The sequence below is a fragment of the Eptesicus fuscus genome, chromosome 10, assembly GCF_027574615.1.
Source record: "Eptesicus fuscus isolate TK198812 chromosome 10, DD_ASM_mEF_20220401, whole genome shotgun sequence".
NCBI lineage: Eukaryota > Metazoa > Chordata > Mammalia > Chiroptera > Vespertilionidae > Eptesicus > Eptesicus fuscus.
In genome coordinates, this window is record NC_072482.1 from 62,059,546 (window position 1) to 62,077,168 (window position 17,623).

At 39.5% G+C, this 17,623-nt stretch overlaps 1 protein-coding gene across 1 annotated transcript in view; it reads right to left on the bottom strand.

Moving 5' to 3' along the window:
• REV3L (REV3 like, DNA directed polymerase zeta catalytic subunit) overlaps positions 1-17,623 on the bottom strand; it is a 153,098-nt gene that overhangs the window by 84,233 nt on the left and 51,242 nt on the right. The window contains exons 2-3 of the mRNA XM_054721757.1: positions 15,790-15,979; positions 7,225-7,299 (exon numbers count right to left, since the gene is read on the bottom strand). Of these exons, the coding sequence (XP_054577732.1) occupies positions 7,225-7,299; positions 15,790-15,979 (265 nt within the window). The remainder of the gene's footprint in view (positions 1-7,224; positions 7,300-15,789; positions 15,980-17,623) is intronic.

Sequence of the window (17,623 nt, forward strand, 5' to 3'; positions counted from 1 at the left end):
AGGGTTGCCGCCGGCAACAGGGGAAGCAAAGCTTTCCACACACCCTGGCCGGGCTCACCTGCTTAAGGCAACAAAGTTTCAATTATAACCCCAACACAATGGCTGCGGCCTCGGAGGGAGCCCCAGGCTTGGCTTGGCTCCGCTCCAGGCTACAAAGTTTCAATTGTAGAAGGAAAATAAATTCCAGATACCAGGGCCTCTGCTTGGGTTGCCAGGGGACGTGGCCCACCTGCAAACCACCACAGGCCCCTCGCTCAGGCCGCCCCACACCCCAAGGGAAACCCCACCTGATCTGGGACGCCCTTCAGGGCAAACCAGCTGGCCCCCACCCCTGTACCAGGCCTCTATCCTATCTAATAAAAGAATAATATGCAGATTGATCATCACTGCAACACACAATATAGCTGCCCCCATGTGGTCAAAGATCCTGCCCCCATGTGGACACAGGATCGCCACCACAAGATGGCCAGCAGGAGAGGGCAGTTGGGAGGCACTCGGCCTGCAAGGGAGGGCAGTTGTGAGGGATCAGCCCTGCAAGGGAGGGCAGTTGAGAGGGACCAGGCCTGCAAGAAAGGGCAGTTGGAGGTGATCAACCCTCCAGGAGAGGGCAGTTAGGAGTGACCAGGCCGGCAGAGGAGGGAAGTTGGGGGCAAACAGGCTGGCAGGGGAGCTGTTAGGCATCAATCAGGCTGGCAGCGGAGTGGTTAGGGGGTGATCAGGCTGGCAGGCAGAAGCGGTTAGGGCCAATCAGGAAGGCAGGCAGGCAAGCAGTTGGGAGCCAGCAGTCCTGGATTGTGAGAGGGATGTCCGACTGCCCGTTTAGGCCCGATCCCAGTGGGATCGGGCCTAAACGGGCAGTACTGGGATCGGGCCTAAACGGGCAGTCGGACATCCCTCAAGGGGTCTCATATTGGAGAGGGTACAGGCTGGGCTGAGGGAGAACCCCCCTCCGTGCACGAATTTCGTGCACCGGGCCTCTAGTTTTAGAAACAAAGAAACTGAGTCTTAGAGAGATTAAAAAGTTGTCCCAAATCACACAAATAAAAAGTGGAAGAGCTAAAATTCAACCCAAATTTTTTCTGACTTGTGAGCCCTTAGTCTTAACTACAGTGCTATACTATTTATCAGTAGATTATTTGATATACTGATCAGGAGCTCTGGAGGGAAATTTAGACTACTTATATACATGTGAAAGTCCAATAGATAAAGATTAACAAAAACAAAACCCTGGGAGCAGATCAAGCTGTAGAGTGAGGAGATAGAATAGAGAGAAAAGATAAAAGCTCAAGATAGAACCCCATAGATGATAAAAGAGGAACCAACAAGGTGGCATAGATATGACTGATCAGATAGGCATGAGGAAAACGAGAATTATATAAAAAACTCCACAACATTTGGAATTATTTTAAGACACTGTAAGCATTGACTTGAGGTCAAAGGTAAGGACAAAAAGGTGTTAATTTGATTTAGCAACATTAATGAAAGCAATTTAGTAGAGTGGTTGGGGTGGACACCATATTGGAGTAAGTTAATGAGTGAATGATAGGTAAGAAATTGGATACACAAAGTATAGATGAATCCTTCAGGGAGAATAGCTATGAGTATGAGTGTACGTGTCATGAGTATGAATGTGTGGGGAAAGGAGTGGAAGGATAATTGATAGAAGAAAAGGTCAAAGAGGGTGGATCTTGAGCTTTGGAGGTGAGGGGAAAAATCTTTCACTGTAATAGGCATCTAAAAGGAGAGAATAAATGTGCATAGAGTTTGAGGATCTTTGATAGGAAATTAAGAGAGCTTTATTCTGGTGGTTCTCAAACTTTTTGGTCCCAGGACCTCTTTTCACTCTTAAAAATTATTTACAGCACTAAAGACCTTTTGTTTATGTGGTTTATATCCACTAATACTTATCATATTGAAAGTTAAAACAGAACTTTTAAAGAAACGTTTCTACTGATTTTAAAATAACAACCCATTGTTAACATATTATTATTTTATAAAAATAACTATATTTCCTAAAGCAAAAACTTAGTGAGAAAAAGAATAATTGTTTTACATGTTTACAAATTTCTGTCTGTTCTAATAGAAGATAGCTGGATTCTCACATCTGCTTCTGCTCAATTTATTGTGATATTCATCCAGCCCCACACAAATATGTAGTTGGAAAAAAGAACAACTAAATTACATTTTCAGATAAACATTGATTTTCTCTGATACAACATAGAAAAGGAGTGGAGTGGTAATTTAAGGTTAGCAACAATGTGAAATTTGAAACCATATCAATAACTTTTGTACTCTGTCACATTAAAATCTACTAATATATCTTATACTTTATTTATTTTTAAAAATATGTTTTTATTTATTTTAGAGAAAGGAAGAGTGAGGAAGGGAGCGGGAGGGAAGAAGAGAAAGGGAGAGAGAAATGTTTATGAGAGAGAGAGAGAGAGAGAGAGAGAGAGAGAGAGAGAGAGAGAGAGAGAGATGTTTATGTGGGAAAGAAACTGATCAAGTTGCCTTCTATATACACCCCAAATGTGGACTGAACCCACAACTTGGGCATGTGCCCTGACCGGGAATCGAACTGGTGGACCTTTTGGTGCACCGGAGGACGTCCAACCAACTGAGCCACATTGGTCAGGGTGATCTTACACTTTAAATACTTTTACCCATGGAGGACTTTCTAACATCACACACTGGTCATTTGGAAAATACAGATCCACTAAGTAGGACAGATCTAAATGTTGATACATTTCATTAAACAATCTGAAAAAAATTATTTGTTAATATCATCATCTATCTCATCAGAAAAATCTTTTAAGTATGGGAAAGCTGTTAAAGATTACATGTGTTATCAAAAATTCTAATGTTTGCTTAAAAGCTCAAATCTTATAATGGGCAACAAATACTATGAGTTTTCTTCTTTAAGGTACAGGCTCACTTTGTTCATTTTTGAGATGTCTATCAAATAAGCAAATCACCATAACTTGTTTTAATTATCAGTTGTTCTTTCAAGTAAAAATGGTGTTCCATTAACAAAAACAGTGTTTAGTTTAGCTTGCAACTAAAAACAATCATAAAAGTGCTTTTTCGCCCTAACCAGTTTGGCACAGTGGATAGAGTGTCGGCCTGAGGACTGAAGGGTCCCAGGTTCGATTCTGGTCCAGGGCATGTACCTTGGTTGCGGGCACATCCCTAGTGGGGAGTGTGCAGGAGGCAGCTGATCAATGTTTCTCTCTCATCGATGTTTATAACTCTCTATCCTTCTCTCTTCCTCTCTGTAAAAAAATCAATAAAAAATACATATTTTTTAAATGTGCTTTTTGGGATGGGAATGGGGGGATGAGGACAAATATGTGATACCTTAATCAATAAAGAAATTTAAAAAAAAGTGCTTTTTCCTTGAGACATTCATTCATAGCACTTCAGCACACAAAAGATGTGCTTCATGCTTACTTTCACTGTCATATAAAATATTAAGATTTATATCCAAGGGTTAAGATAAAATAAAATATTTACTATATCTTCATAAATGCTCTTAAGTAAAACTGATTTTTATTTTTTATCTGTGTTTAGTAGTGAAAAATACAACTAGTAGTCCCCCCTTATCTACAGTTTCGCTTTCCATGGTTTCAATAAACCTTGGTCTGAAAATATTAAATGAAAAATTCCAGAAATAAACAATTCTCAAGTTTTAAGTTGCATGCTATTCTCAGTAGCGTGATGAAATCTCTCATAAGTCCTGCTCCATCCTGCCCAGGATGTACATCATCCCTTTGTCCAACTTATCCATGCTATCCATGTTACCTGCCTGTTAGTCACTCAGTAGCCATCTCAGTTATCAGAATGACTGTCATGGTACTGTAGTGCTTGTGTTCAATAACCCTTATTTTACTTAATAAAGGTCCCAACAAGAATAGTGATGCTGGCAATTCAGCTATGCCAAGGAGAAGTCATAAAGCGTATGTATGTACAGGAAGAAACACAGCATACTGTATATAGGGTTTGGTACTATTTAGTTTCAGGCATCCCCTGGGGGTCTTGGAACAGATCTCCCATGAATAAAAGGTAGTGGGCTACTGAAGTTTGATGCCATTACCCTGATTTGGACCAAGGTGCCTACAGATTTACCCACTACCAGTAAACACAGTGAAAAAGCAAATCACATCTTAGTATTATTATGAAAGTAATTCTGACTGCGCAGATCCTCTGAAAGGGTCTTAGAAACCCCCAGTCCACACGTTAACAAGCATTGTTCTAGTCTGATGGGTTCTATTTTCTCTATGAGGCAGGAGGCAAAGCTTCAGGATAGACTTTACATTTGAGTAAAGAGGATGGAGAATGGTAAGGAGAGACTTAGAGAAAAGTAGAAGTAAGGCAGGTCAAATGAAGTTGAAGACCACGAATTTACTAGTATAGTGGCACCCATCTGCTGTGATTTTTTCGTATCATGCAGTAATCAGAAACCAGAGTTTTGCAGAGAAAAAGTAAATAAATGGATTAATCCAGAATTCATGGTTTTACCTGGCAGAAAAAGGAGTTGAAAAGATAAACAGTAGATCTAAGATGGAAAGAAAAGAAAATAGGAGCAGGAGGAGGCTACAAAATGGGAAAGTAGCAGTGGAGCCAAGGAGTTTTAAGACTAAACACCGGTAGAGTAGTACACAGTTAAAAAGATTTTTTTAAAAAGACAAAGACTCTTATTGGAACCATGAATAGGTTCTAAAACTGATAGGTGCACAACTCAGTAAATTTTCTGAAAATCATTAAATTGTGTATACATATAATGTGTACATTTTGTGACAAGTAAATTATATCTCAAAAACTTGTTTAAAAAGACACAGAAGACTGAGTCAGAAACCAAGATGTTTGCATTTAAAATCTCAGAGGTAAGACAAATTCTAGGGCGTGGTCAAGAGAGTAAATAGTTTAAGGAGAATGGAAGTGAAAATCACAGGAGATGAACAAACACAGGAATAGAGAGTACAGTCCCAAAATGATATGTATAGTGTTCATTCATTCATTCATTCCACAAATAGTTATTCACTAACTACTACATGCCAGGCACTATTCCAAAAACTGGGGACTCATCAGTAAACACAGCAGAAATCCATTGCCCTTATGGACTTACATTCTACTATGAATTTTATATGGATACTAGAGGCCCAGTGCACAGAATCTGTGCACGGGTAGGGTCCCTAGCGGCTGCCGGCTGCCAGTTGGGGCATGGCCAGCTGGGGCCTCCTTTCCCTGGGCTGCCTGCCGCTGCAGCTGGCCGGGGAGGGGCTGGCCAGGAGGAGGGGCCATGGGAGGTTGGCTGGCTGGCCCCGCCCCCTGGTCAAACTCCCAGTCGAGGGGACGTTTTGCATATTAGGCTTTTATTATATAGGATGTGCATATATGTACATATATGTATGGAAAATAGAAGGACATACGCCAAACTCTTAAAAGTGACTATCTCTCAGGAAGAGAGTTTTTAGTGAGGGTAAGATCTAAAAGTTGTACTTTAACATTTTACATATTATACTATAGCCAATGTTTACACAGCACTTATAATGTGAGTGATTTATAGATATTAACATACTTATCATCAGAACAATGTGTACCAACATCAACACTATTTACAGACAAGAAAGCTAAGTCACAGTGATACTAAATAACTTGCCTAAAGTTACCCAGCTAATAAGTAGTAGAGCCAGATTTTGAATGCTGGTTTGAGAGTCTGGGCTCTTAACCACTATAATGTATTAGTCAAATACTATAATAAATGATTCATGTATAAAGGTCTTATAAAAAATAACAAATAAAAGAGAAAATGTTTTCTTTTATAGAACCCTGTTCTTTTCCTTCATGGCATCTATCACATTTTTTTGTTAAATATTTAGGTTACTTGTTTATTGTCTGTCCTCCCTGCTAGGCTATAAGATCCCTAAGAGCAGAAACCATGCAAACTTTGTTCACTAATGTTTACCCAGCAAATTCCATAGTGCATCAAAAAGGTAGGCATTTTGTAAGAATTTATTAAAAATGGGTAAATGAATAAATCCATCAATCAACTGGGAAATTTCAGATAGGCATGGTGATGACTATACAATTTAAAGCAAACTTATTGGAATTAGTTTAATAAGCATGTGATTGCTTTAGTCACAGGAAGAAAAACAGATTATAGTTATACTTCAAGCAGAACTATAGTTTATAGGTTACTTATAAAAGATTTATACAAGTATTATTCATGGTTCCCCCTTAGCACAACTGGGGATAAACCTGAGAAAAAAATGACTGAGGTTGACCCTTGTCACTGTGTATGCAAAAGAGGATAAGAATACACAGGGATTGTTCCATGGATATGAGAAAGTGTGATTAGAGGGAAACTGGTAAGAGAAACATCACTGTCTGACTATTCTCAAAAATTATTTTGGTACCCTATGTAACAGACGCTTTTTGGGGTAAGGTTGGGGGCAAGTAATAGAGAAAACTAGTTTTCACTGGTTATCTAGAGAAGGGAATAACCACTGTGATTCAGTGTACTTAATGGCTTAATGTAGACTAAACCTCATCCGGTTGGTGGCTGTGCCTCTCATGGTACCTAAATTCCCTCTGGGGAAACACCCAATTTGTATCTTACCAGAAGGTTATCTTTTGGAACATAGTACCTACTGGCAGAGAGGATCTTCTGAAACAACAACACTCAACACTTCTCCAAGGCTACTTTTACCCTGACTTGTCACCACATAGAGTGAAAACAGTTGTTTTGAATCCTAGAGGATGACTGGAATCTTCTCTTTATGTGCTCTTCCCATCCTCTATAACACTGGCTCCAGGATGATAGAGAGAATAAGTTATAGGTCTTAAGAGAGACCTAATGAAAGAAGAAAAGAAAACCAAATGGAAACAAAACAAACAAAAAACCCAGGATATAAAATTTCACTAAGGACTAAATAAGGAGTCAATAGGATTCTGAGATCTCTCAGAAGCCCTTCCACTCTGGCCTCACTCTCACACATTCCTCTTGCTTTGACACTGAAGAGCTAATATCTCTTGATATTGAACATCTGGCCTGGCCAACAGGGCACTAAGATCATACTCGGCAGCCATCATGTCTCCTTACCTACTTCCATAAACTCTCTAAATCTAAGACAGAAAAGAAACAGGGGCTACCAATCAAGTATTTTTATTATTAAAATACTTAGGTGATAGTTATCCATATTTTTATTTCATTTAACTTTGTACCTTTTCACCATTGCAGGATTGTAAAGATAGATCTTCATAAAGTGTCTTTCCTTCTCATGATAACCATAAAAAGGCCTGAAATAAAAGAAAAAATATATCAAATTATTTTCATCATTCAGTGATGAAATAATGTAACTTATTGCCCTAATTTGGCTCAGCTAGCCCAATTCAGTCTTACTTATATTAAATATTACCTCCCCTCCCCCCCAAATCAAACAAAAACTCAAAGACCTTTGCAATTAAACCTACCGTAGGTTAACATATACTGAAATCTGGTTACTTCTTTTAAGAAGTTTTTCAATCATCATGACTCTTCAAAAGTGGCTTTTTTATCTTTACTCTAACCATGCATGAGAAAAACTGAGGCCTTTCAGGCACATTCTCATTTGCCATATTTTTCTGTCAAAAACTAAAGCTCTTCATCTAAAAGTCCTTTAATTAACTGCATGTATATCACTGTCCTTAATCATCTGTTTATTATTAATTTTGTAAGTTCATTAGGCAGAGACAGTTCACCTATTATGTATATGTATGCATACACCTATCCTATATAATAAAAGGCTAATATGCAAATCGACCGAACGGTGGGACGACCAGTTGCTATGATGTGCACTGACCACCAGGGGGCAGAAGCTCAACGCAGGAGCTGCCCTCTGGTGGTCAGTGTGCTCCCACAGGGGGGAGCGCCACTCAGCCAGAAGCTAGGATCACCGCTGGCGGACATCCCCCGAGGGGTCCCGGACTGCAAGAGGGCGCAGGCCGGGCTGAGACCCCCACCCACACCCCAGTGCACGAATGTTGTGCACCGGGCCTGTAGTTATATATATGAGACTGAAAAAACCATGGACTTACTTAGGTCCCTAATTATTTTGGGGCTGGGCTTTTCTTGGGGCATCAGCTGGAATGGGGAAAGGGAGAAACAAAAATCTACATGATAGGCAGAAAAGCAAGTCCTCAATGCAAAATGAAATAAGTTGGGCTATCATGTTATATTATTTCAGGAGGACCTGAAACTATACCAGTACATTTGATACACAGACCATTCTTTTCAAAGATATGTAATTAGAAACAATATGTGAACAGGCATAAATTTGTAGGCTAAAAAAAGTTTTATATCTGCTTAAAGTTTGTCTATAAATAAGCAGTTGATTAAATCTTTAGTTGGGTACACCCAATCACCTTTCACTTTAAAAATACTGTCCCCTTATGATGGACACTAGGTAGAACTTACATTAGGACACTACCTCTCTGTCATGTCTCAAAGTGTAGTGGATATTAAATACTGGAGAAATTTGTTAGTGAAGTCATTATTTGGAGTATATTTAAACAACTTTTTTTAGAAAGTTGTTTCAAGCTTTAGATCAGATTAATCTGTGTGACCCCTATAAAACAATTTCTATTTTTAAAAAAATCCAACTATTTACCAAGGTCTGAAAGGTTCTTTATGTAACCCTTGCCACTCACTCCAATCTTACATCATACCACTCACTATTCCTTTTTCCTCCAGCCCTTCTGAATAGTTCAGCCCTTCTAACTGGATTCACTCTCAAGTAACTCGCCATTCCATTCTCTCTGCCAGGAACACTCTGCTCTAAACTTTGCATGACTTGCTTTCAATCTTCACTTGGGTCTCTGCTTAAACTCACTCCTCAGAAAGGCCTTCAATGACCATCACTACCTATCTCTTTAACAACTTCACCCTTCTTTACCTTTTTTTTTTTTTAAATAACACACTTCCTGTCTAGTTTGCTGCTGTTCACCCCATTTTGTTGCTGTGAAGGAAGGGGTGAAAGACACATTACGTGAATGACCTATCTCTCCTGTTGGCAAAATTCAACTCTTTATTCCTCCTGCTAGGATATTTTTCATATGTATAAATATAACTGTCTGGAGCCAGATAAATGGGGAGGAGGGATTAAATCTGCGTTCCTGTGGTCCATGTTATCTTTGCTTTGTTTTGGTTTTGCTAACAATCTTTAGTTTTTTATATATAGAATCTCATACTTTAAAAAACTGAATATAAGTTAAGTTTTAAACCTTTAAAATTCTTTGTAAATCTAGGATTCTGTTTTCTTATCTATTGCCCCAAAATATATCCTGAAAACTCTATAAATTCAGTTTTCTGTTTCTTTCCACCAAGAAAGTCTTTGTATAATTTACCCTGAAACCCTTACTTCCTACTGTTGGCTTTAGTTGATTTTGCCAAAATATCTCAACAGGGAGACTGAGGGGAAGAAAGTAGAAGGAAGCAGAGTTTGAGGGTAGATATTTTTATGCTTATAAAATTATATCCAATAATTAGAGTTAGTTCTTTAATATAACAAGAGGCCTGGTGCACGAATTCGTGTTGGGGTGGGGTCTGGCCGGCCCACCCTGATCAGGCTGGGGCAGCCAGGGGAAGGGGCTGTGGGTGGTTGGCCGGCCCCGCCCCCAACCAGGGTGGGAGGACTGATCTGGGGCAGGGCCGGCCAGGGGGAGAGGCCTCGGGCAGTTGGCTGGCCGGCCCCACCCCCTGGTCGAACTCCTGGGTGAGGGGATAATTTGCATATTAGCCTTTTATTATATAGAATGAGAAGGAAAATGAGCACAAATAGGGACAAATCTCAGTTAATTAACTTAGATCAACTTAAAATCTCTTTATGGGATACTTTCTAGAATCATGGTAGCTAAGTATCAAAACTGAAGCTCTCCTACTTTGGGTACATCATGGGAAGGCAGGGTTCTTTGGAAAAGACAATAATGCTGGGGAAAACAGAAGGCAGCATAAAGAGGAAGACCAAATATGAGATGGATTGACTCCCTAAAAGAAGCCATAGGCAGGAGTCTATAGGAGCTGAGCAGGGCTGCTGGAGACAGGACACTGTGGACATAACTTTTGTACAGTCACCAGGAGTCCAAACTGACTCAATGGCTCCTAACACACAAGTGGCAAGGAATCTCAGAAATAAGCCTAAGGTCCTGTCATCTTAACCCAGCCTCAGGATAATGCAGAGTCTAGGAAGACTGGAATTAAATCTTGCACAAATTTTAATTTGGTAACTAGATGCAACTTTGTCTATCTTAAAGAATAGGGAGTACAGAAGGAGTAAAGGAATCACAGAAACTAGAATGTATGGTAAGGGAAAAAGGGGGTTTAGATAAGAAAAAGGCCAAAAAATATAGAAATATGAAAAAAAAAGGAAAATGGTAACCATAAATTAGATTGAACAGCTCATCTTTTGTGCCAGGTATCCAGATTTGTAACTCAAAAATATGGCAATGCCTTTAATAAATACCCATCAAAAATATAGAAAGATTAATGATTGATTATTCATTTCATTAGGCTGTTTGAAGATTCAACTTTGAAATAAGAGTATGTATAAGAAAGTTTTTAGAAACCCGTAAACATAAAAAAGTTAGAATATAAAGCTGATGATTCTCTTTAACATAATTATTGCTGTCATAAGATGGGTGTGAACTTTCACCTCATTCATTTACTCAACCAAATAGTTATTGAGCTAGGCATATAATGATGAACAAAACAAACATGGTAATTTTTCTCATGAAGTTTACCTGATGGTGGGAGAAACACAAAAAATTAAGTATATTAACAAAAAATTAAAATAATTGCAAACTCTATTAAGTGCTAAAGAAAACAAAGAATGGGCTGAGATACAGAATAATAGTAATAATAATCTATTTTAAGTAAGGAAGTCAAAGAAAATTTCTCTGGAGAGGTGAAGGATGTGAAGGGTTAGAGAAGGACAGAGAACTCAAGGAAAGGAAACTTCATGTAGAAAGCTGGGAAAGAGCTTGGCACATAAGAGAATCTAAAAGACCAATGTTCCGGAACATGGTGAACAAAGTTACAAAGATAGCAGTGATGCCATTGTAATATCCTGGTTATTATTTAATGGGATGACTAGATATAGGCATGCCATTAATACAGCTTTGCAAAAAAGCTGCATTTAACCTTCTCCAAGTCTATTGCCTGCTGATTGATGGGGGAAAGGACTGGATAAAGGCAGTTGAGACAAATGCCCAGTAAGATCTAAGTGACATGGGAAAATGCTTGCCTGTCAATCACATCTGGAAACAGGTAATTGGCCAGAATGGGCATGGCCAGTGCAAACGCATAAAATCTAAATATATAACTTCTAGACAAAAGAGCCACTCTCTCTTAGCTCCAGGGTGCCTGGCTACTGTGACTCTTGTTAAAAGGGCACACTCTCCCCACATGGTGCATGGCCATGTTGGACTCCACAAACGGACTTTAATCTGGCCTGAATGCTGAACCATACCAGGCTACAACATGGAACAAAAACTCTGGACACTTTATTTCTGGTTCTGCTAAACTCCCAGCTTCTCCCCTCTTTCAGAACTGGCTTGGGAGAAATGGAACCAGAGAAATGTAACTCCACACCAATATATCTTCTACCATCTCTCATCCTCCCATGGAACTGCTTCTTTCAGCTGCACCCCAAAACCTCCACCTTACTCCCACGAGTGACTGGGGAGTTTAAGTCTCCGGTAACAGCAAGAATCAGATCACATAGGTCAGTGATGGGCAACCTTTTGAGCTTGGTGTGTCAAACTTCGCCAAAAAACTGAGCATAACTCGGGTAGTGTGTCACTTTGAGGAAAAAACATTTCGCAAATGTTTCATCCTCGGTATGCGGCCGCCTCAGCGGCCGCGTTGTCATCAGAAATGGCTATGCGTGTCAGTGCTGACACGCGTGTCATAGGTTCGCCATCACTGACATAGGTAGTGGTTAGAAGTTTAAATTTTATTCTATGAACAATATGAAACCACTCAGGATTTTAAATTTAAAATGATCCAATTTACACTGTAAGAAGAGTAATTTTGCGGTTCTGGACAAGAACAAAAGAAGGTAATTCAAAAGGATACTGAGGTGGTCCAGAGGAAAGCCTAGATTAAGGTAGAAGTATACAGATTTATGATCTCCACTTGGATTTCATACAGACATAACAAACTCATGTTCCAGTATAAGCTCCAAATCTTTCCTGCCAGTCTGCACCTTCCTTTTTTTTTTTTTTTTGTCTATAAGACAGACTCAAACTCTTGTAGCCATCCTTGGTTCCTCTCAAAACCCTCATCCATTTAGAGAGCCAATCTTGTTGTTGAATCACCTCTCAGAATAGATCCACAAGCTGACCACTTCTCACTACTCCTCTGCTATCACCCTAGTGCCCCAGCCACTGTATGTTCTCACCCAGACTAATGAAACAGAGTCCTAATGTTCTCCCTGCTTCTATTCCTATTACTCTATGATCTATTCTTAACACAGTTGCTAAAGTAATCCTTTTAAGATTAACCTTTTGAACTCGGATATCGAGTGTGACTCGACACGGTTAGCATTAGAATAAAGGAATCGAGAAAAAAGCAAGCGAGTGCAAAGGGTTAAGCTAAATCATGGTTGCTCAAAGTCATGCAATAGCTCAGAGTAAAAGCCAAAGTCCTTGGAACAGCCTATGGCAGTGTTTCTCATGCAGCAGAATCATCTGAAAGGCTTGTTAAAACACAAATTGCTGGGCCCTACCACCAAAATTTCTGATTCATTAGGTCTGGAGTGGAACCCAAAAATGTATTTGGATGAAGTTATCAGACGTGTTAGTCTAAGTCTTTTGAGAAATAGATGCCAAAATGTACAAGAAATGTATTAGGGGAAACACCTGTGAGAGATATTGAAGAGAAACCCAGGAGAAGCTGGGACAGCCTCCAGACTTAGATAAAGCTGATGTTGGTGATCCTGGAAAGCAAAGTACAAAACCATGCTTTGAGAACCATTGGTCAGGAGAAACCAAGATGGTGGCATAGGTAAACACCTACACTGCTGCCTCGCACAACAATTTCAAAACTACAACTAAAAGACAAAATGGACATCATCCAGAACCACAGGAAAGTTGGCTGAGTGGAAATTCTACAACTAGAAGGAAAGAGAAAAGCACACTGAGACTCAGAGAAGCTACGGAAGACAGAGGCAGGGAGACGCACGCGCGGAGAGGACTGGCGGCTGAGTGCGCGGCTCGCTTTCTCAAGCGGGAGGGAGATGGAAGCTCCCGACTGCGCTGAACTCCAGTTCCGGGCCAGACTCTGGGAAGCCAGACTCATTCAGGGAGAAACTGGACTGTCTGGCAGCAGACGAAACTCGAGGGTGGCTTTCTCTCAGAGGTGCTTGCAATAATTACCGAGGGACACTGAGACCCAGGGGCCTCATTGGGCAGGGCTGACGGGAAGCCAAGGCTGTCTGCTCTGCCCTGAGACTCCGCCTCATCCAAGCTGAGCACAGAGGCTTTTACAATTTTGCAAGTCTTGTCTCATAAGGGTGTCTCCAGCACAGAAGTTCTCCCAGCGTAGACACAGCTGATCCTCACAGCCAATTGGCCTGGAGGTCAATTCCTCCCAGTGATACCAACAATAATCAAGGCTTAACTACAACAAGACTGTGCACACAGTCCACAAAGGGATGCACCAAGAGTGTCCACCTCAGGTAACTGGGGAGGCTGAGCCACTGGGCCCTATAGGACACCTAGCACACAAAACTACTCTACCAACTCAGGGAAGCAGCGAAAATGTGGAGAAAAAGAAACAGATCACAAATGAAAGAAATGGAAGAAAGCAAACGACTGGATATAGAGTTCAAAACCATGGTTATAAGGTTTTTCAAGAATTTCCTAGAAAAGGCCGATAAATTTAACGAGACCCTCAAGGATATGAAAAAGGACCAACTAGAAATTAAACATACACTGACTGAAATAAAAAATATTATACAGAGACCTAACAGCAGACTAGAGGACCGCAAGAATCAAATCAAATATTTGAAATACAAAGAAGCAAAAAACACCCAACCGGAAAAGCAAAAAGCAAAAAGCAAAAAGTTGAGCCTCTGGGACAACCTCAAGTGTACCAACATCCGAATTATGGGGGTGCCAGAAGAAAAGAGAGCAAGATACTGAAAACCTATTTGAAAATATAATGACTGAAAACTTCTCCCACCTGGTCAAAGAAATAGACTTACAAGTCCAGGAAGCGCACAGAACCCCAAACAAAAGGAATCCAAAGAGGAGCACACCAAGACACATCATAATTAAAATGCCAAGAGCAAAAGACAAGAGAGAATATTAAAAGCAGCAAGAGGAAAACAGTTAATTACCCACAAGGGAGCACCCATATGATTGTCAGCTGATTTCTCAATAGAAACTGCAGGCCAGAAGGGAGTGGCAAGAAATATTCAAAGTGATGAATAGCAAGAACTTACAACCAAGAGTACTCTACCCAGCAAAGCTATCATTTAGAATTGAAGATCAGATAAAGAGCTTCACAGATAAGAAAAAGCTAAAGGAGTTCATCAACACCAAGCCAGTATTATATGAAATGCTGAAAGGTATTCTGTAAGAAGAGGAAGAAGAAGAAAAAGGTAAAGATAAAAATTATGAACAACAAGTACATATCAACAAGTGAATCTAAAAATCAAGTGAATAAAAAATCTGATGAACAAAATAAACTGGTGAATATAATAGAATCAGGGGCATAGAAAGGGAGTGGACTGACAATTCTCGGGGGGGAAGAGGTGTGGGGGGTGCAGGAAGAGACTGGACAAAAATCGTACACCTATGGATGAGGACAGTGGGGGGGCGGATAAGGGCAGAGGGTGGGGTGGGAACCGGGTGGAGGGGAGCTATGGGGGGAAAAAAGAGGAACAATTGTAATAATCTGAATAAAGATTAAATTTTTTTAAAAAAGAAAAAGAGAACCATTCGTCAACATGATCTCCATCCTCTCATATCTCCCTAACTTCATTTTATCCTATTCTACTTTCCACCTCCATTCCGCACACCTGCCTCCAGGCTGTTTGTACTCCCTCACAGTTAAGACCTTGCTCAAATGTCAAATTGCTTCCCTTTATTAAGACCTTCCCTTTATTACCCTATATAAAATTGCCACCAGTGCACTTCCCCACCCTACACTACTGATTCTTCTTATCCTGTTCTACATCTTTTGTTCTAGAGTACTAATTATCATATAATAAATAAATAAATTTATTTCATGTCCTATCTATTGGTTATTTTCTGTTTCCATTACTAGAATGTAACCTACATGGGGCAGAAATCGTTGTTTTATTCACCAATATATCCCAAACTAGAGAGGCCTGGTGCACAAAATTCGTGCACAGGGGGTGGGGTCCCTCAGCCCAGCCTACAACAACGCCAGCATCCTGCGCCCTGGCCACTATGGGTGCCGCCATCTTTGTGACGGAGTGACGGTTAATTTGCATATTACCCTTTTATTAGATAGGATGCCTAGAGCAGTTCCTGGTACACAGAGTTGCTTAATTAATATCTGTAGAATGAATTACATGAACTTACACAGTTTTAGAAAGCAGAGAAATTGAAAAGGTTAGAACAAAAATCACTGTTAACCATCTATATTGTATTGCTCCAGTTTCATGAGATTAGAAAAGAAAAATGAAGAGTATATTTTAATTGGTTATGTTTTCTTTTAATTAGAATGGCAGTAGAAATACAGATAAATAAAAAATTTAAAAGATGATATCATATACTTACATTCCTGATACTAATGACACTTTGAACACGTGCTGAGTAGTGGAAGATGGAGTGCCTAAAGCCACATTAAGTGCTCTGTCGATACTGAATGCCATCTGAGAAAGATAGCCTTCTGGCTGCTGTCCATAACCATCGTATGGCACATAGAGGTAAGGAAAGATGCCATGTAGATGAAGACATGTCTTCTGACCTAAAATGTAACACATTATAAAGTTTAGTCTTAGATGCATTTAAAAATTTCAATAGTACAAAGTTCAAAATCATGTCATTTAAATGTTCTATGACAACAGATTATCTAAGGTAAGGGTTGAAGAAAACTAACCCATAATTAAAGCCACCTGTAATTAACTATTTTACAAAAGAAGATTTAGGAGCATTTTATAAACATAAGCAGTATCGCATGATTTAAGCAGTAGTTTTGGTGGAAATATGTTTGAATATTTCACCCTCACAATCTAACTAGTTTTATATACTTCGCTGAATCACCCTATAATACGACTTGGCACAGTGTTATGAAGCATATAAAAGTTCACGGAAAGTCAACTAAATAGATCAATGAATGTCTACCTTGGCATAAATGTTTTCAAATAAGAAACTTCCCTAAGATAGAGACAGCTCTAGGTGAAAGGAGAAGGCAAAAATAGTTTCAGTGTGTGGAATTTTGCTGCTGGGGGTGTGGGGGAGGTGTGTGGGGGGGATGCGTGAGAAGGAAATGGGGAAAAAAAACAAGCCAGACAAAAACAAATCAAAAGAAAATCTCTACACATCAGTTGTCTGTAATGGACTTCTGGATATCTAAATTGCATATTTGATGGAATGGGACACAAGGAGACACAATGAGAGGAGAAAGAAACAAGCACACACACTTCCCAGAGAGACATTATATCAGGCAAGGTGAAGAAGGGGTAAATGGTGCTGATTTGCCAACAGACAATCCAGCACAGTCCTGATAAAGAAAGTAATATTAAGAACCCACAAAAGAAGTGCCACAGAAACAGTAACGTATCTGTGACAAGGTTAAGTAACAATAGCAACAACAAAAAGCAGACGCACCACTACTCTCATGAATCTGGCAGAGCTGTCTGGAAGTGGTTCCTGTCCCCTGAGCATTGTCCCTAGTTCCCTTTGCATCCATGCTATTTGTCTAATTTCACATAGAGAGGAGAGCAGCAGTGATGGAAGAACACATCCATTTTTATCATGCTGTCACTCACTATCCCTGACGATCCTGCCAACATAATCTCATGCTTCTTGCCCAACCCCTATACTACTCTGTTTCACTGGGCTTTTTCTTTTGGTGGGAAAGGAACTATTTGTTTGATTACTAGTTCCTAAATATAATTTAGAATGATGTATATAAAATGTATAGAAAATTGTTCTATGTTCTGTTGGTAACTGTGTTTATACTTTTTATAATGACTAACACCAGCTTGTCTTATTCTGAAGGTACATTATAACAGAATTAATAAATCTGGAAGTTATTACATAAAGTAGAGCAAAACTGGAAAGATAAGTCACTTAATGGAATAAGATCAATATCATTCTGAGTGCAGTACTCTGATTTGAACTATCAACTTTCCACACTTTTGAAAGAATTATAAGCGGTTAGACCAATTTCAGTTTCTATTTTTAGCAGCAGTTATGCTACTTAGTAGCAAGGTAATAAAAAATATTTTCAATTAAAAGCAAATTCTTCAGCTAGTTTTATTTCTATATATGACATGGTACTATTTCCTAACTATTGCAATTTTTAAATTCTTTTAAAAAACATGTTTTTATTGATTTCAAAGAGGAAGGGAGAGGGAGAGAGAGATAGAAACATCAATAATGACAG